Here is a 20,721-nt window from a genome sequence, read left to right as displayed (position 1 = left end):
TGAACCAATCAGAAAGTCAGGGATGGTCGACCCCTCTTGACTGAGAGTCTATAACTCAAAGACTGTCAAACCACAGGAAGAGGAAGTTCTAACTTACATTATAATAAAGTTGCATTCAGTCTGATGCTCAGACAGCAGCAACAAGACAGCATGGAGGTCACAGCTCTCTGCTTCAGACTGTGTGAGTACTCACCTGTCATGGTTTCCTCTCTTTTTATAAGTTTTTCATAGTCATTTACATCAAAATATCTGATGTCTGATGTACAACTCTGTTCCTTTATTTATCCAGTGATGCTTGAAATCATTCAGCAAGTTCAGGAAAGTGGTGAGTAACAAATACAAAATCCTAAAGATACTTTTTTTGCATCATTCTTTCATCTAAAGAATCAAGGTAGAAGGTTGACGTGAACCTTTTGAATCTATGATGTAATTTAGGTTCCTACAATTTTGTTTAATGTTGTATATTTTATGAAGGGTTCAATCATTAATTAATTAATGTTCATGTTGCTGGTGAAAACTTGAATGTATCTTGCAAAGAGACTCAATTCAAACTGTTTCTGTCATAAGGTGGACGCACCTACAATCATTTGTTTTGATCCAGTTCTGGATGTTTCATTGGACACTTTTTAAAAAATAATTACCTCTCGGTTTCAGATGCAGCTTTTCTTCGTATCACTCCAGACAGACTGCAGCACTTTGAATACGACTCAGTTTCTCTTGACTGTGTTGGGTTTGATAACTCAACTCAGTTGAGAGGAATCAGGAATAATGAGGAATTTACACTAGTATGTGATATTAAGAGGACGCCAACAGGGTCCTTCTGCACCCTTGATAGAGCCTATCCAACAGACAGCGGAGAATACTGGTGTGAGACTGATGGAGGAGAGAGAAGCAACAGTGTCAACATCACTGTCACTGGTACAGTATGTTTATTGTGTTTCTAAAACCACTATATATCCATTTGAACTGGTAATTATCTGTTTCTCACCCAGTATGTCCAGTATGAAACTATAATACACTATATAAATTATAAAATAATTTGTTCTCAGATCAACATGTTCAAGATGATCAGGTTTATTGTAAATTTGGTAGATTTTATTAAATGTATGTTTTTACAGAATCATGGAATCTGTATAAGGGAAGAATAAAACATTGAACAATTAGACATCGTCTATGTCCCATGTTGCCTGTACGCTCCTTATTAAGAGAGTAGATGGCTCAACTTCATAAGTTAACATTTTATGATCATTCATGCAGAGTCAGGGTCAAACCAGAACCTTTCTATGTTTAAAAGTCTGTCTGTGGTGAAATCTAAAATCATTTCTTCAATTATAGTAAAAATTACAAATGAATTATGGTACAGAAATGTGGAAACCTCTGCCTACTGCTATTTTTTTATTGTGTCTGTCTAAATCTCACACATGGTGCGATATGAATAAAATTATGGATACCATTTATTCCAATACTGTCTGAATTTTTCCCAATTTTCTACTGTTTTAGTGCAAAATTGTACATATAACATATTTCTAGTATTTTTTCAATATGTTGTTCAGCTGGTTCTGTGATCCTGGAGAGTCCCGTCCTTCCTGTGATGGAGGGAGACGATGTGACTCTGCGCTGCAGAAACAAGACAAACTCCACCAACCTCCGAGCTGATTTCTACAAAGATGGTGTCCTCATGAAGAGCGCTGCAGCAGGAGAGATGACCATTAACAGTGTTTCCATGTCTGATGAAGGACTCTACAAGTGCACCTCTGATGTCGGAACATCACCAGAGAGCTGGTTGGCTGTCAGAGGTGAGACACAAGAGTGTTACAAAACTAAAATATGACATTTTTCTGGTTGTATGGCCAGAATTCTTGCAGATTATACATGATATGAAAACCCTATGTATGAGAACACTTGATAGAACGTTTGTATAAAAGTTTGTTTGAAAAAGGGAATGTGTCTACCCGTGTTGTAGAAATTATTACTTTTAGCTGGTTAAATAATTTCTAAATATTTAACATCTGTCCTGCCTAAATTATGACCTCATAGGTAAATAAAAGTGACCTTTTAGTGCCACTTTCCTGCAGAATATTCTTCATATTTCCAGCTCGCTTACATACGTAAATATGTTTAATTGTTTAAATAAAAAATTTTATGTAATCCATACATACACAGTGTTATGTATATTACAGCAAAGAGTGTTTCTGTCACCTCTCAAACACCTCATGAAGGGAACCATACTGTCCTCCATCGCTCCTCCATCCCCAACCCCCTCCCCCTGTGGGTTGCTATTATCATTGTAACGGTGTCCCTGGTGCTGCTGGTGGTGGGATTTCTTTGTATTGGGAGACGCAGAAGTACAGGTAAGTACTCTCCCAAATATATTGTGTGTTAATTACTACCAAAATAAAGGAAAGCTTGATGAGAAGCACATGGCACTCTGTCAAACTTTGCATTTCACTTTTATCCAATAGTGTACGCATTAATACAAAAGAGCATCAAAGTCCTTCATCAAAACTGTCCTGAAGTAAACCAACTTTTCTTATATTTTCTTTATTTTTGGCAAGTACTTCTCACAGTAATCCATCTGTCCTCTCCATCTCTTAACGTTATGTTGTAATATCTGATCAGTAATGTTGGCTAACACTATCGTGCTAAAAGTCAGCACTCAGCTTCAATCGATAATGTTAAAAACTACAAACCAGGCCAGAAATTTTGGTGTAGTCATGGACTCAGACCTGAATTTAAACAGCCACATTAAGACAATTACATAGTCAGCCTACTATTACCTGAGGAATATATCAAGAATTAAAGGACTTATGTCTCAGCAGGATTTGGAAAAACTTGTCCATGCATTTATCTTCAGTAGACTCGACTAACACAGCTGAAGACTTTTCTGTTTGCCTTTTATTAAACCAAATTTGAGGGTTAATATCTTACACTGCACTGGAACTTTTATCTTCCTGTTAATCTGTCTTATTCTATTTGAGCTTCTTTTTTATTTCCAAATTTAACACTTTTAAATTATATTTAAATGTCTTTTCACATTGCCCTGTGTTGCTTTTATATTGTGTCTCGATGCCTTTAATGCTCTATGTAAAGCACTTTGAACTGAACAATACAAATAAACTTCCTTTGCCTTAACGCTGCTGTAAAAAGCATAATTGCCAGTATACCAAAGAATTTCCCCCAAAAGAGCCACAAGCCATCAGATTAAAAAAAAAAAAAATACTATGAGGGTTAAACATGTATTTCATATAATAGTGTACAATTCATTAACCTACAAACTTTGAAAATATCATGTTTGTCTTTCTCTATGTAGTACAGTTTTTCTATATTTTGGAAAATTCAATAATATTTAGCCGTACAATAACCTGAGGATGGTAAAATGCATCAACTAATGAAAAATGTACTTTTTTTGTTTTAATGTACATTTGTGTTTATTTATTTATTTATTTATTTATTTTTGTATACAGTTGACATAATTGTACTCATTTGTGCAGCGCGTAGAAAAGACAACACTTGTTGACAACAATTGTTTTTTTGAAATAACAGACTTTAATTTCCTTTTGTCGTTATTTTTCCTTTTCTATCTTCCAGCGGTGTTCTGCTTTTCCTCAAAGACATCATCAGGCTCAAGTGAGCACAATCAAATAGGTGAGGATGGTAATTATTGTCACTGTAGATTCACTCCAGATTGCTCCATTAGTACCCAAACAAAACTATTTTGATTTATACAGTTTTTAGACTAAACAGAAATATATACAATTTTTTTGAAAAGTTTTTAATTTCTTTTTTAAGCTACAGTAAATAGAATTTTTATTATTAAACTTGTTTTTGAGGATGTTAGTACTCTATATTTATCTATAATTAAACCTTTCAAGCTGCCAAACTTCTACTTCAGTGTATAATAATTTAAATGTAGTTTACATTTTTTTTTACAAACATTTTCTTTTATGTTTCAGTCTTTGGAGACGACACTGCAGATGATCCAAGCGGTGTAACGTATGCAGTCGTGACCATTAAACAGAGACAAGACAAAGGTTTACTTGACTTTCTATTTAAATTTTACATTAACTTGATGTGCGTTTATATTCTGGAGGATTTGAGGAATTTTATATGCACATTTATATTCTTCATTTTCAGAGACACGTTCTACTTTCAGCATCTTAAATCGAGTAAAAACAGAAAGTTTGTTTTAATGAGAAGAGTTGTTTAGTTTCACTATTCCTCATATTGCAAGTGACAGTTGAGATGTTGCTACCAGTAAAGGTTGAGACGTGCTGATGTGTGAATTATTTTTGCAACACCTCAGTGTCTCATACGTGTTGTTTAGCTTCAGACACTGCAGGTGCTGCTGATAGTCTGAGCCGGGACACAAACCACAGAAGAAAACCACAGACACAAAAAGGTAGAAAGGCCCCCTCATCCTGCCAGCAGAAATATTTATAATGTGCTACTTTAAGATGATCTGTGAGTTTGTCTCACTGATGTTTCTCTCCTTTAGATGAAGATGAATCATCACTTCAACCTGTTTACTCTGCCTTGAAGTTAGATAAGACTCCACAAGCTCTCCAAGCTGGTCCGTATGTTTTGTTTTGTCTTTTCAAAATCTTTAAAATCCCCAAATTCATTTATTTTAGCACAACTACAGACATTTCAACATTATGTCTTCATTTGATACGTCCCATATGCGACTACAAAGGTCCACATATACACTTCCATTGTGGGTTATTTGACGCTAAAGTGACTCTAACTGTCAGTTATGACAGTAATGATCATTTACAGTTAATCCAAAATATTTTTCGTATTGTAAAAGACATTTAAAAACCAAGGACATATTGTACTAAATAAGGACTCTGAGAGCATTAACTCTGTCAGGGCAACTTTTAAAGAATTTGTTTTGCCATATTGATTTGCAACATACATTCATATTTCATATTTCCATACTAACAGTTTAGTCTCACACTGTTGTGTGACAGCACAAGACAAGTCACACTTAACTAACTGTGCACAGCGTTTCTACCTGTATTTTGGTCAATGTGTTAATGAGGTGATGCTGTTCAAGACCCGTCTCACAAAAGTGTTTTGCGAGCTCTGCTTACACATAGATGACACATTTGTATTCAATGTTCGCACCTTGCAAATAGCAGAGAAATGTAAGAGTCCTGTGTTCTTCTCACATGCACATGGTTGCAAGTTTGGTGCTTCTTTTGATAAGTTAAGAGAAGAAATTATCTCAGCTTGCATGTGTTAAATCTCTAGAGTGAAACCAGCCCAAGATTGTCAAGAGAAAAACACAAATTATACCTTGATAAAAGCCAAAACAAGATTGTATGAGTACAATGAAACAGATGCTGACACATGATATTTGCTTAGAAAAGGTTAGAAAAACAAATGTTACTGACTCTGCCAGAATTCCCAAAAGGCTTCAAACTTTTAGTACATCTAATAACATGAAAGTGCTGGATAGAACAAATAAATAGAGAAAAAAAGATTTTGACATGAAGATATTTGTCTAGAAGAAAGGTCAAGATGGTTGAATCATAAAAGATTACTGTGGCAATCATGATTTAGTTCGGATAATGTGTCTTATCATGTTCTTTTCCAACACAAATGAAACAACACAAATGTTTCCAAAGCAGAATCAGGATTATCCAGCTCCACAGTGACCCAGAACCCTAAAGATCCACGTTTCACAGAGCGGAAGATTCTTTATTCACCCATCCAGGAAAGACTGAAGGTATTTCTGGACTCCAGCCGCAACTTTGTCTTTATTTTACTGATTACTCTTTAGAGGGGATCTCAAACTTTCCATGTTACACCTTCATATGCTCCTCCAGCTGTGAATGCAAGTGGTGTCCATCAAAAGTTCATCAGGGAACTAAAGACTCAGTACAAAGGTCCAGGCTCGATATTTCCCCTTAAACAAGTTACACTAGTGAACATGCAACATAGTCTTTGTCCTCAAGCTTGGAGATTCACACTTAACCTTGGAAACACAAGCTGTGGTAAAATATTCAAAACTCAAAGTTCATTTACTTACATTTTTAAAGCATATTTCATGGTCTTCTGCAGCGAATGAGACTTGCTCAGATGTCTTCACATGGCCTAAATTGTGTACTTGTGTCATGTGATGAAGCCTGAGCATGTTCCATTCACTGAAGAAGGCCTGGCTTATGAGCAAAAGCTCAGGGAAGAGCTGAGTAAGTTATTCTGAGTTTAGAATATTTTACAACAGATATTGTATTTTCTGTCTTACAGAAGCAGAAGAGGAGAAAAACCTGAAGCTTTGCTGTACTGACAGAAGAAATGACAATTTATGAACTTGTATTTGTCAATTTTTGAAGTTTTTACTTTTTGAAATTTTACTTTCATTACAAATTGCAAACAAGACAAACATGTACTCTACTATCCACTATCATCCTACATCTACAACCTTTTACATTTGTATTCTGTTTTTTCTGTAACAAAGCAATAAATGTCCATTAAAATTGAATGAAATGGCCACAGACACGTGCAATTTCAAGAAGTTTAAACTGAATTTGAAACAAAGAATTGTAAATTTTGTATATTGGATAGGAAATATAGTTAAATGCAGCAAAGTTTATATACATTCATTAGTCCAGATGTTGTTCTATGTTGTTTATTTATTTGGATTCAGCAATAAAGTCACAGGTCATTTAACCGAAAAGAAATAAAAAAAACTGCAATTGAACTGCTTAGTAAATGATAGCTAATGTTATAATTCTATTTTAACATAAATTACATCATTTTGTCATAGTGTCTGTAAATCTGTAAAGGTTTTGCAACAAGCTCCACTCATCAGAGGTAAAGTAGCAAACCTGAAAGTTTGTCTAATTTTTAATGAAGCTGAGCAAAGATGTTAAAACTTAGCAGGCACACACTTACGTTATTTGGTCCATTTTTTTTAGTTCTTCTGAAAATGGACTCTCAGAAATATGCTCACTGCAGAGATGTAAGTGTATCAGTTACAATTTATTAAATGTTACATTCCGAAACCTTCAGTTTCAGACAAAAGGAGATGAGAAAAGCATATACGGGACCAGTTTAAGATAAATAAATAAATAATAACATGACTGCAGTCTTTTGTTACCGATAGTCGAACATTGCTTAGCTCTCTCTCTCTCTGTCTCTCTCTCTCTCTCTCTCTCACACACACTCACACACACACACACACACACACACACACACACACACACACACACACACACACACACACACACACACACACACACACACACACAAGTCAGTCATCATTGAGTTACCAGCATGTATCATAACCCCTACTCTGCCCCCTGCAGTAAAACTATATAACTGTCATCTTTCTCATAAACACTTCTGTTTTCCTTCAGAGGAATGTTATTGCTCATGTTTTACTGAAGAAACATACAGAGACAATTCATGATTTTAAACTTACATGCTGTTATATAATATTTACAGCAGCTGCATCATATGATGTGAAGGTGTGTTTTGATTTGCATATGTTTGAAAAATGTAACATGTATTATGTTAAAAGTATGATGCTGCATTAAAATCAAATAGTCATGCACATCCAGACTGCAGCACAACACAAAGTAATAATCACACACAGGAAACACTGACTGTTAATAAAATGATAGATTAAGCCTCTCTAGTGCAATCTCCACAACTTAACCACAGAAACACCCGGGGGTGCTACATCACTCACCTCTTTGACATTTCTTGTATGAGTATGTATGTAAATGCTATATTTGAGAGTAGTATTTTATATTTATTATCAGTTTTTACTACAGGAATTTAATATGTTTTTATGGAGCTTAGCGAAGGTTCAGTCAGGAAGACTATCTTTTGTATGCCAGCTGTAGTTCTATTGCTCATACTGCTATGTCATACTCATCTCTCATGCATGCTCTCTCTATTTGCAAGCTGTCAATGCCTGGGGGCGTGGTCTGAGTTTCAGTTCTCACCAGCTGATCACTTCTATTCAATAGCACAGCGACACACTTTCATTGTTAGCCTATCATCTGGTTGCTGTTTTTTTTTAAATAAGTCTCTCTCTCTCTGCATTAGTCTAGCATGCAGCTGTTAAGTGCATCATCAGTCCCATTACTTCATCAGCTATCAGTCTCATCTGAAGTCATCAGCCACCATCGCCACTATTGTCTGGACTCCATGGGGGAATGTATCTTGTGGCTGCTCAGGGATGATGTCCTCATGGAGTCCAAGCGCCAAAGACTTTATGACTATCATTTCTATTTGTATAATAAACATGATCTTTTCTCCATTCACTTGTGTCTCCTGATTTAAATGTGATTTTTTGTTGCATGTGCTGGAAACAAATTTCCACTGTAGTTCATGGTGACAGCAAACACTTTTTTATCTCCAATTAAAGCATCTATACACACACAATATAACACTCACACAGGGTGAAAGTACATTTTTTATTAACTCTAATTTTCACCAGCCGCCACTGGTGTGGGGGTTGAATGCAGCTCATTTTCGTAGGATACAGCAGAAAGGCCTATATACACACAGTACATTATATACAAACTTTGTATGAAGTTTTGTGTTATTATCATTTGTTTTACAATAATTATATTTTATATGTATAACTTAGTAGTGGGGATGATGATGATGAGGGGAAGGGAAAAAATGTAGTGAGGGTGACAGTTTAGTGATAAAGTGCTGTAGAAAAATACCATCAAAACTAAAATTTGTAGCTCTGTACTGCAGTTTTTCCTTTATTAGGGCCCGAGAACCTCGGTTCGCTCACACTCTCCATTCAAATATATGAGTATTTTTCTGTGTCCAGCTGCAGTTACTTATTGTCTCTACACACCTGACAGTACACATGTCAATCAAACTTTGACCAGGTCATGTGGGTTGAAAGTCTTTACTTTTCTAAAAATAGACTTGATGAAAATTAGGAAATAAATTTGTTTTACACGCAAACAAGTTTTCAATGAAGTGAAAAGAGTTTTCAATTTACTAATTGAAATTCAAGTTAACAGGCCCAAAACTTGTATGACTTTGATGACACAGGTGTGAGCAAGACAGACATGTCTCACCCTTCAGAAACTTCTCACACTGTTGAGATCTGATATTTCACCATGACAGAGGAAGTTGCTATAACTGTATTGTAAATGCTCCAGTCAATAGCATATACTTTACTGTAACTCATGTAGGCATCTGTATCAGGTATAATATCTTATATTTTATTGAGTCAGAAGGCCTGCACGTGCACATGCATGTGTGTGCAAGTGTATATGAGTGGAGCAGCTTTTTAGGTATATACACACACACTAGTTTCTGCGAACACACACATAACCGCCCTTGGACATCCATATCAATACAAACAAAACATTTTCATGTGAATAAATTTGCTGCAATGTCCTTTAAAAAACTTGATAATGCATGAAATGCCCCTGGAATAGCCCCTAGTGGAGAGCAATGCTAATAGTATGTATTTGTTCCTCAGGACAAACAGGAACAAATTGCTCAATCAGCTGGAAAATAGTAAAAACTGCAGCTTTGAAGCCAGGGCTTCAGTTTGAAAGCCATATAAAATAGAATGCATGGTTTTATGCTATTGTGGCCATGGGACCTAAAAGGGCCGTAACATGCTGAAAGTTAGTATTGTTTCTACACAGTGTATTATAGACTTAATATAGGATCTGTGGTTGAATTTCCAAAATTGGATAAAAAATACACACCTTTGCCAAAAATCATGGCTACAGCACAATCACAGCCAAAATGATCGAAAAAATAAAACGTTAAAGGCCCTTTTAGGTCCCTTGCAAGGCATAAGGGTCAAATACAGGTAGCTCATTGCCATAACTGACAAGTGAGGGACAAGGTGGGACAATTTAATTTCATTTCATTTCATTTGGAGGACAAGGCAGTATTGAGAGCCACAAATTCATAATTTTATCAAGAGATAGGCTTAAAAAAACACAATAAATATGTGTGTCTCACCTTTGACAGTCAGCCAGCTCTCTGGTGATTCTCCAGCTCCAGAGATATTACATTTGTATAGTCCTTCATTAGATTTAGAAACACTGTGGATGGTCATGTTTCCTTCAGAAACCTGATTAGGTTTCCATCTTTAAAGAAATCAGCAATGAAGTTTGAGGTTGTCTTGTTCCTGCAGTGCAGAGTTGCATCATCTCCTTCCATCACAGGCAGAGCAGGACTCTCCAGGATCACAGAACCAGCTGAACAACAAAAGTTATATCAGTTATTTTTTTAAGATAATCTGATAGATTTTGGTATTTACTTTTTATAGTGACTTAAACATACCAGTGACAGTGATTATAATGGTGTTGCTTCTTTCTCCCCCTCCACTCTGACACCAGTATTCTCTGCTATCTGACTGACTGGCATTTCTAATGGCACAGAATGACCCTGAATACACCCTCCACTTGGCAGTACATGTGGTAAATCCTCCTTTAACAGTTCTCAATACTTTCCATCCATCTGAGCCATTAAAACTCTCACAGCTAAAGGAGACATACTCATATTCAAAGAGTTGCAGTCTGGATGGAACAATACGAGAAAAAGCTGCATCTGAGACGGAGACACAAAGAAACAAAATAAAGAGGGTGATTATGCCAAAAGTGTGAGTTCTGGTATGATGTGCGTTTTTATTTTGAAGTGATAGAAAGAAAAAAAAAAGACTTATGAAACTGGTGAGCTACACTGTAAAATCAAGAAATATTCACATTTATTTAATCACATTTAAAATGTGCTGTTCAAGTTGACGCTGCAGGTTTTCAGTTTCCATGCTCTTTCAAAATTGTGCAACAAAAGCTAATCGCAGGTCTATGGATTTCCTTTTGTAATATGATTCAGATTCAGAAAACAACCAGTAAAACCAACTTCTACTTATCAAGTTTTTGAGCGTAACTTTTGTCAATTTGTGTCACCAGCAGCATCAACACATTTGTCACTGAAGAGGCAAAGGAAAAAAAGATTTCTATTATATCTGATTTCACCATTACGTCAAGTTTCTAATGTCTAACTCCAGCATATCATTTCTTTTTGAAATATATAAATATTATATATAATATATAAAATATATTTAATAAATGTCATGTAAAATGAGATGAGACTCACACAGTCTGAAGCATAGAGCTGTAACCTCCATGTTGTCTTGCTGCTGACTGTACAGTATGATGATAGTAAGAACTTCCTTTCTTGTGTAGTGCATCTCTGGTGTCATATATAACAGCAGGTTTTAGTGTTTTAATTTCACCACTGGAGGCAAATTTGATCATTAAAATCAATTTAATCAATTAAAATTTATTTTACAGGTCCCTTAATTTCATACTAATATCCTGGACATGTTCTGAGTAATTTACAGGTATTTAACTGTTCATTTTTAAAACATTTTACAGAACAGGTGCTGTAATTTGGTACAAATTATAAGAAAAATGGAAAAAAGTCAAGTCAAGAACTTTTTGTTATTGTGCAAGCATAACAAAATTGCAATTGCATCAACCTCAAAGGGTGCATTTGTATTTAAGACTTTACACATATTTACTTAAAAATAAATAAGACAGATATAAAAATATCAGGAGGCACCAGTAAGAGGAGTCTGTGCATGTGAATCTTGCTACCCATCTTCCATACCATCCATACATAACTAATGCCTGATTGAGTTGTAGTTTCATGTTAATTAGCAAAAAAATCTTGAAGACTATTGATAATCCTTTAACAGACAGAGGATGCTTAGTTTTCAGTGTGTAGTTTTGTGTGTCAAGGGACATATTAGCATATCACGTTTCTTAAAAATGCTATCAACAATTTCGGTAGCACTAGCACTATCTATTACTTTCCTACTAATTTCCAGGACATTTTTTCAAATAAGTTCTTAAAAGTAGCTGCTGGGTAACTGTTCTTTCTTTTTTGAAAGGCAAAATGTGCTCATTAAAGCTTTTAAGAAAGACCTCAATATGCTAATGCTAATACATTTTTTGTAAGTTATTACAATTTATTGATATTTTTCTGCAAATTAACAACTATGGACCCAAATATAATGAGAGGGAACCAGCTTAACACTTGGTCCGCTTTGTATTATAATTTGTACTGAATTTCACCAACCTTTCTGTAAAAAGCCCTAAAAATTGACCATTAAATGCCTGCAAATTACACAAAAATGTACATTGGTATAAAACTAAAGGACCAGTAAAGTAAAGTGTTATCAAATTTTTTTTGAGAATTCCTGTAAAAACTCTTAATAATAAAAATAATAAGTATGGTGGTCATATAATCATGAAGTAATGAAGAATTACTAGTAACTTCTCAGCATGATGCATCACTTCAGGGGGCACAAAATAGTGACTAATGTTTAAGTAGTTAGTAAATAATGAGTAGTTAACAGTATGAAGAGTTTACAGATATATATTAATTAATCATTACATAACATTTAATTTACATCTCTAAGTCTGTTCTCAAATAACTCATTGTCTATTATACTGTAGTCCTCAAGTTATACTTATTCTTATAATTATATATTATATCTTGTTGCAAAGTTTTACCAAGAACAAAACAAAACAAAAATCAGCATTTTGTATAAACATTTATAACATTGCAGAACATTTACTGGTTTGATTCTGAGTATACAGTAAAAAAAAACAAAAAACAAAACAAAACAAAAAAAAAAACTCTTCATGATAGATTAATTTTGGTTTATTTCATAAATCTCATATTGTACAGATGTGGATTTATAGATGGATTAAATGGGACAATCATCATAATAAAACAAAAAACAAAAAACTGGTTGTCAAAATAAAAGCAGAAACATGTTCCTTACATTTCTTTTCATCAGTGCAGCTGGAGCTCTGATGTCTGGAGTCTTGTAAACCGTCTCTGAAAACTTCTGTAAACTGTCTGAAACACTGAAACTGAAAACAGTGAACTCTCAGGAACTAGATGCATTTGTACAACACTGCTGCATGGCCTTCTCATTTTAATATAGAGTCTGTTCATTCACACGCATACATAACCAGCAAACATGATGTGGTGCACATGAGAGAAAGAACAGGAAAGTTTTGTGAATTCTTATCAATGAAAACTGCAAAATGTATCATTATTACCATAATTTTATTTTTAAAAACTGTAAACATGTATACTTTATACATCCTAGAATATAAATGTGCGTAGCAGATAAAGACCGAACTTCAAATCACCTTCCAATGAAATCACTGAACTCCTTGAACTGCCTACTTAACTCACTGTAATCTGATTATTGTTTAAGGTTTTTACTCTGCTTACAGTTTTAGAAGTATGAAGTCAGTTGCTTTGAGTTTCATCAGCATCAGTTCCATCAGTTCTCTGTCTGTTCTCTGATTTCCTCCTGTACTCTTTTTAGATTATTTCTGTTGTTTCTGTGTCTGAAGTTAACCTTCTTCATGGAGCTCCTGGTTTCCTCCATTTGCTGTTTCATGCTGGATCTCTATCTTTCATCCCTCTGTTTCACCATCTCCTCTGTTTTTTTTCTCCCTACTGTTGGTTTCTCTACCTTTTCCAGATCATTTTTGGAATCTAAAAGAAGTCATTTGATTCTCATCTCCTTCTCTTTGTCTGTATCATCTCTCTCTCACTGTATCTCTTCCTCCTCCAGCTGCAGTTTGAGTCGATTTGTCTTTTTCAGTTTCATCAGTCCAGAAACAGTTTCTTCTTCTTGTCCAGATTTGTCAGTGTCTCTTTTTCTGTGTTTTTCATTCTCCATCAATCACTAAACTGCTGTTTCATCACCTTTAGGATCTATTTTCTCCTCATTCACATTATGTATCTTGGTATTCACTTACAGATTTATCCTTATCTCCTTCAGTGTTCATGTTATCCTCTGCTTTTCCTCCTACTACATCCTTACCTTCCTTATTTCCTCCCTCTGTCACACCCTGCGCTTTTTGTATCTTTTTTTCTACATTTCTGTCTTCCTTTCCATCTCTCTTCTCATCATTATTCTCCTCCTGTCATAAGCTGCGTTTGAGTTCTGTGTCCGCGACACTGTTTAATACATCTATTTTTTTCTTTGTTGTCCAGATCAGTCGTTGTTCTTATATTTTGCCCTTATCCATCCTCTGCATTCACTTCCTGTTCCATATCCACATCACTTTCTACGTCTTCTTTTCTTGCTACGAGCTGATTTAGCTGCTTTAGGTTTTGTAGATGTTGATTGTGTTCCTCCTCCTCTATCTCCCTTCTGGTTTTTCTCTGGCTGCTCTCCATGTGTTTCTCCCTCTGTTTGACCTGGAAGTCCTGTTTGCTCCATCTTTTCTTTATTCTCCTCATTGCTCTTTATATCCTCTGCTGAGATCTGATCTGTTTGTCCATTGATTGGAGGCTGAGGTTTTGTGTTATCTTGTATAGGTGTTGTCTTATTCTCTCCATCTTTCCCGTCCTTATTATTATCTTGTTGTCCTCCCTCAACTGCTGGATATGAAACCTCATTTTCTGCACTCCTTGTCTGGTCTAAATGATTATTTGTCTTTGTTCTTGCCTGCAGGGCATCTTTTTGTTTTCCTCCTCCAGTTGGACCCTTATCTGATAGCATTTTCCCTTCTTCATTTTCCTCTCCTTTCTTGTCCTCCTCCTGTCTCTCTCCATCCTTCAGACCCTGATTTTTTTTTTTTTTTTTTGCAGATTTTGTTTTCTTGCCTTTATCTTTCTTGCCCATATCACCCTGTACTTTTCCTGTTGGGAACAAACCTGTTTGTCCATCAGCTGGAGACTGAGGTTTTGTGTTGTCTTTTATAGATTCTCTAAGGTTCTCCTCTCTATCTCTCCCATCCTTATTCTTATCTTGTTGTCCTTCCTTCTTTGCTGGACAGGAAGACATTTTTTCTTCATTCCCTGTCTGTTCAAAATTATTATTTGTCTCTCTTCCTTCCTGCTGAGCATTTTGTTCGGTTTCTACCTCAGTTGGAACCTGAACTGTTGTTTTGTTATCTTTAGGTTTTGGTTCCTCCTCTGCATCTTTCTCGTCAAGTTCAGTCTTTCCTGCTTGGGGCTGATTTGTTTGTCCACTGACTGGAGGTTGACTTATTGTGTCATCCTTTTCAGGTGTTGTGTTCTCCACATCGTCTCTCCTGTACCTATTCTTGTCTTGTTGTCCTTCCTCCTCTGTTGGACATGAAACCTCATTTTCTTCTCTCCTTGTCTGGTCTAAATTATTTTTTGTCTCTCCTCCTGCCTGCTGATCTTCTCGTTGTCTTTCTCCTCCAGTTGGACCCTGACCTGCTGTTTCATTATTTGTAGATTGTGTTTCATCTTCCTCGTCTTCTCCTCTTTCCTCCTCCATCTGTCTTTCTCCATCCTTTGGACCTTGATCTTCTATTCCAGTGTTTCCAGATTTTGTTTCCTTGTCTTCATCTTTCTTGTCCACATTACTCTGTACTGCTGGGAGCTGATCTTTTTGTCCATCGATTGGAGGTTGAGGTTTTGTGTCATCTTGTATGGGTGTTGTGTTCTGCTCTTCATTGTTCTTGTCCTTATTCTTATCTTGTTGTCCTTCCTCCTCTGCTGGATATGAAACCTCATGTGCTTCACTCATCATTCTCCTCTCTGTCTGACCTACTGTCTGGACCTCATCTTGTTGTCTTACATCCTCCATCTGCCCTGTTCCTGCATTTACAGATTGTATCTCTATCTCCCCTTCTTTCTGTACCAGGACATTGTTAGTTTTATTTTCTGTCACGGGCTGCTCGTGGTGTGTAAGTCCTGATTCTTCACTTAAGGAATTGATCTTCAGATCCTGATTCTTCATTGTTTCTGCTTCTGCTGTGTGTTTCTCCCTGTCTGTTTCTCTCACTATCAGAAACTTTTGTTCTGGATCATTACTTGTAGAATTGCTCTTCTTGTCTCTCGCTTGCAGTGTTTCCTCATCGTCATGGTACTTTGTGGTCTCTGTGTACAGAAACACAGCAAACAGTATTTATGCAAAAATATATGTGATGTGTTGCAGTAAAGGCGTGAAAATGATAAGACAGATATTATCTGCAAAAGTACAACACAATATGATGTAGAAGGGGAATATATAGTACATGTATGAGAACACCTCTCTATTCACTTGAATGAGAAAGTGTGTCCAACTTTGTGTCAGTTAACCAAATAATTGTTTAGTCTATAATACATGAGAAGCCCAAAGTGTTTTGTCTCAAACCTAAACATATTTAATTTACTAAAATTCAAGACAAGGACAATCAGCAAATTCTCACATTTAAGAAGCTAAAACCATACACTGTTGTAAATTAACGTTAACAATTAATCGATTATTAAAATAGTTGCTGATTAATTTTCTGTTGATCAATTTAATGAGTAATCAATTAATCGTTGCAGCTCTGATCAATAGATACTAAATATTCCAGCATTTAGATTGGGATTGGTGCAAAAATAGATGATCAGATTACTTTTCATTATTATCAAAATTATGATAGCAGATTACAGACTTACTGAGTTTTTTTTGTCTCCATTTCCACAGAAGAAAGACAACAGCGAGACTAAAGATGATGCCTACAATCACACCAATGATGGTAGAAGGAGATAAACTGGACGAGTCTGTGAAGAAATGGTAAAATACAAAACAAATACATTACAACTTGAAACAATAATGTGTTCTCTCTCTCATCATCAGGTGCTGTCATCAAGATGGCAGCACCTGATGATGAGAGAGAGAACAAGCTAAGAGGAATAATAATTTGTACATTTACTCTCCATCCTCTCCCTAGAAGATGAAAACATGATAAAAAGCATTTTCTATCAAGATGTATTTCCACTTACCAACAACTAGCTGAACACTAGATTCTGTTTTCAATACTGGAATGAAGCATCTGTACGTTCCCTCATCAGAGAGTTTCACTTTGGAGAGTTTCAGTGAGACGTCTCCCTGTTTCAGACTGTTGATGGACACTGATGTTCTTCCTCTGTAGGACGGGTTTTGATCCGGCAGATGGTCCTCTCCGGATTGTCGCACATGGACAAATCTGGGGCTCAGGTCAGGTCTCGACCACTCCAGCGTCTCGTTAAAGGCATCCGTGGAAGGTTTCACGTGGCATGGCAGAGTGATGTCATCCCCAATCATTGCCACTATTTGCTGAGGTCGACCAGTTGCCTGAGAGTGACCTGAGGAAGAAAAGTCTGTTTTTTAAAATTCCTGCAGTAAGAACTGAATAATCTTTCTAAACTCTAAAAGACAATGTGCATACCAAGCATCTTGAGAGCGCTGAATTTGGACATCTGGATTTGAAATTGAATTAGAGGTTTCTACAGGTTGAGGCTGCTTCATTTTACAACATTCATGATCTCCAAAGGATGTAAACTCATGGAACACCAAAAATCATTACCATGGATATCTGCACCAAATATGGTAATCCATACAATCCTTTTAAAGATACTACAAAAAAAGGAATTAACATAATGGTGGCACTGAAGGAAAAGTCAGGGGATCACTAAAGTCAGTAGGATTCATCCTCTGTGAGACATAAATGTCTTTACAAAATTCAATGATAATGCATCCAGTTAATGTTGAGATATAGTGGTGGACCTACAGACATTGCTAATCCCTGAAGAGCCATGCAGCTAGACCTGCTAATAAAAATACAATTCTGAGTTAATCATTTGTCTCCAACACATTCAACACAGAACTATAACTGTATTTGTAAAGGAAAGCAGCGGCACTTATCATAATTTTATCAGGAACATTGAAAGTTAATGATAAACTCAAGCTTGTGCACAAATCTGTAACTGAAAAATACAACCCAGATGTTATCTGGGACAGCATATTATCTAACTGACATCTAAAAGTCAACCAATCTGTTATCTATCAAACAAATAAACCTGAAACATTTTCATTTCACTTTTACCTATGAGGTGAACTGTAGAGTGAGAGACTGTGGCTCTCTCTGCTGGGCTTAAACTGCAACTGCAACAGATGAAATGTCTGTCTGTCTTCTACAGCCACTGATTTACACAACGCATGGTGCAGTGGAAACTAAACTCATGCTGATCTCTTACAGTAATACATCTCAGTACATCTTTAACATTTTAAATAGGAAGCAGCCAGTGAGTACAAATCTCCCCATAATGTCTAAAAACAAGCCCTAAACATCAAAATGTGAAATTAAAACATTAGAAATAAAAATAGCTTTTAAAAAAAAAAAAAGCTTGAACCGATGTTCCCTAAATGAGACTTTTCTAAAGGAAATTCAAGATTGATGGTGAAAAAAATGGACTCATGGAGGTCAAAACTTATACACCTCCAATTTGCCAAATTTATCAGCTAAAATGTCACATTCACACTACACACAGCTGAACTGCAAACTACCCTCATGCTGAGCTCTCACTACTCAAAAGCACGTGTCTAACTTGCAATTAATAAAAATAAGTGCTCATTGGTGGTCGGCACAATATACTGACATTTAATTAATTAGTTCAGTATTCAGTGAGAGTAATAATAAAAATACGCAATAATAAAGTTTTCTACATAATGTGTGTTACAAAAACACACATCTGTTATGTTGCTCTAGACAATAAAAAGGCAGAGATAGCATCAATGTACATAATGTTTTGTTAAAATTCACATAATTTTAAATTCCAGTATTTATGGTGTACCATATAGTATAGTTTTCATATACTGACCACACAGCTCGGCCATAAACTCTACCTTTGACAAACATTATAAAGTTTTGTTTTTGTTGATACTGTCGGAAAGATGTTACTCCAATTGTATCTTTTTTAATCTTATCTTTTTAATTGTGTTTTTTTCTTTGTTTTTGTTTTATTTTGTTCTTTTTAGGATGACATTATACAGAGTTAATGTTTTGTCCACCCCATTTACTGCACATACATGAAGACATTAACATTAAATTCTACAATTATTTCTATGATAATGACCTTTTATCATAATATTTGTGTATACATTACCTCCATGAAAGAGTGTTAGGAGAAGAAAGGCAACAGCGGGATGGAAAATCAAAGCTCTGAATGCACTTAGTCGAGGTTTATGGGACATTATATCCATCTGTGGAAGCATCCTGCAGTGCTGAAAATAAATATCAAAAGAAATTAAATCAATTCCAAGAAAGATCATGCAAATGAAAAAAATGTTTCAACATGCAAATTATACATATCAGCCAAAAAAAGATTAAATGATAAAATGCTTACATATAAGAATACATTTATGAACTAACAAAACAAGTTGAGGTAGAGAGAAGACCATACAGTATGTTTCCTACCGTTTGCATGAATTCACTTTGAAAAGCCGCAGGTTGCCAATGTCCTTTATTCAAACGAATACACTGACCTGCACCTGCTCTGTCTTATCTACTGCCACACCTACACTCAGTTAGAAGTCCATCCGACCAATGTTGTAAAAATGTAGGTTAGTATTACCAGCACCAGACTCCCAATGTAAATTTCACTCTTTTATGAATTAGAAAGCCCCTAAAACAGCAATCAGATCAGATCAAAATCTGATCATTTAAGTTTCTTTAGGTTTGGCAGAAGAATAATCATTTACAGAAATCATACATGTACATTTTAAACAAAAACTGTAAACCTGCTAAGACTTAAGTTGTCCAACCAGTGAATGTTGTATATAACCATACTGCATGTCTCTGTGCTATAGCCTTTAAACTATTACTGAAAACTTACTTCCAGTGTCTTTGTTAATGTGTTACATTTAAATACAAGTGTCTGAACATTGATCCAGGTGCCAGGTAACTGATTATCACTACTATAAAATACTACAGCAGCATTCACATCTGCAGCCAATCAAAATGCAATGATAGTAGTTTCTTGTTTCTTTATTGCTTTGGTGACCTAGACAAAAGTATGAGATGACAGGTCTGCTGATTTACTGCAGGGGGCAGAGCAGGACTTCCTATTCATTAGTTTACTGTGTGCCTCTGCCTTTTATCACAGGAAATGTGAGACTATTTATTCATAATTTACTCTGCTCTGTAGCCATGCTTTAATTTTTAGTCTCCTGTTTAACAGTCCTATTTCATTTTTGTTATTGTATCTTCTGTTTACTCTCTAAAGTCCTATTTAGATGTGTCTTTTTATATTGTCTTGTATTTTTTTTTTTTTAAAAATCTTGTTTAAATGCCTTTTATGCCTCGTTTAAAGTGTTTTCAATTGCCATGTTGTTGCTGTTCAAAGTTTCAATAAAAAATGATTTACAAGAAAACAGTGGAAAAGGCTTCCCAAGTGGGTCAATGAAAATATTCAGAAAAAGAATGCCAACATGTTTAAAACTGTTATATATGAGAGCATGTTTAGCTGCAGGGTGTTGCAGAAATCAAGAAGAATGTAAAGGGGACACATTTCCACATCTGTATTTTAAATCCAGGCCTTTAGTGGAATATCTTTGCATGTTTTACAGTTAAAAACTCCTTATTTATCTTATACTGGCCCTTTATGCAGCCCCTTCAATTCAGCCTCTGTCTGAAACAGAACGTTTTAGCTCCTGCCTCTTTAAGACCCCTCTCCTGATGAGCCGACTCTGTTCTGATTGGTCAGCTCATCAGAAAAGTAGAAAAACATGCTGTGAATGAAGTGTTCAGAGCAGCTTGAAATCTTTTTGACCTGCAGGCAACATTTTTACATTCGTTCACCTCACGTTTTGGAACTTTGACCATGTTTTACATCCAATATCATTACAGTATATGAATAACAGAAAATCACAAAAAACATGATATATCACCTTCAGGTTTTAAGTGCACA

At 35.6% G+C, this 20,721-nt stretch overlaps 3 protein-coding genes across 14 annotated transcripts in view; 1 reads left to right on the top strand and 2 right to left on the bottom strand.

The window, feature by feature from the left end:
• LOC137174480 (low affinity immunoglobulin gamma Fc region receptor III-A-like) overlaps positions 1-8,245 on the top strand; it is a 53,853-nt gene extending 45,608 nt beyond the window's left edge. Inside the window, exons 1-11 of one of the 12 annotated variants that reach the window (XM_067579795.1) lie at positions 74-181; positions 290-325; positions 655-918; positions 1,554-1,796; positions 2,220-2,351; positions 3,589-3,645; positions 3,954-4,031; positions 4,325-4,399; positions 4,496-4,570; positions 5,631-5,731; positions 6,253-8,230. In XM_067579795.1, the coding sequence (XP_067435896.1) occupies positions 124-181; positions 290-325; positions 655-918; positions 1,554-1,796; positions 2,220-2,351; positions 3,589-3,645; positions 3,954-4,031; positions 4,325-4,399; positions 4,496-4,570; positions 5,631-5,731; positions 6,253-6,276 (1,143 nt within the window). In that variant the 5' untranslated portion in view covers positions 74-123 and the 3' untranslated portion in view covers positions 6,277-8,230. Of the gene's footprint in view, positions 1-73; positions 182-289; positions 326-654; positions 919-1,553; positions 1,797-2,180; positions 2,352-3,588; positions 3,646-3,953; positions 4,032-4,324; positions 4,400-4,495; positions 4,571-5,630; positions 5,732-6,252 lie in introns of those variants that run through there. The other 11 variants (XM_067579790.1, XM_067579786.1, XM_067579787.1 and 8 more) reach the window with 11 other exon arrangements.
• The window catches only part of LOC137174478 (uncharacterized protein MCAP_0864-like), a 167,358-nt gene that overhangs the window by 126,858 nt on the left and 19,779 nt on the right, over positions 1-20,721 (bottom strand). The gene's annotated exons all lie outside the window — the stretch shown is intronic.
• Positions 13,999-19,325, bottom strand: LOC137174477 (dentin matrix acidic phosphoprotein 1-like). The gene is made up of 5 exons (XM_067579777.1): positions 19,230-19,325; positions 18,919-19,036; positions 16,777-17,118; positions 16,450-16,554; positions 13,999-15,903 (listed from the first exon to the last, which is right to left on the bottom strand). Exons 1-5 carry the CDS (start codon positions 19,236-19,238, stop codon positions 14,108-14,110), a joined length of 2,370 nt encoding a protein of 789 aa, XP_067435878.1. The 5' UTR covers positions 19,239-19,325; the 3' UTR covers positions 13,999-14,107.

The sequence above is a fragment of the Thunnus thynnus genome, chromosome 22, assembly GCF_963924715.1.
Source record: "Thunnus thynnus chromosome 22, fThuThy2.1, whole genome shotgun sequence".
Taxonomy (NCBI): domain Eukaryota; kingdom Metazoa; phylum Chordata; class Actinopteri; order Scombriformes; family Scombridae; genus Thunnus; species Thunnus thynnus.
This window is presented reverse-complemented; position numbering and strand designations above follow the sequence as displayed.

Excerpts from the sequence above, each read along its gene's own strand:
- LOC137174477 (XM_067579777.1), bottom strand. Across the intron at positions 17,119-18,918 it reads CCTAACACTCTTTCATGGAG|GTCACTCTCAGGCAACTGGT; the intron begins GTAATGTATACA and ends TTTCTTCCTCAG. Across the intron at positions 16,555-16,776 it reads TAGTGTTCAGCTAGTTGTTG|ACTCGTCCAGTTTATCTCCT; the intron begins GTAAGTGGAAAT and ends ATTTCTTCACAG.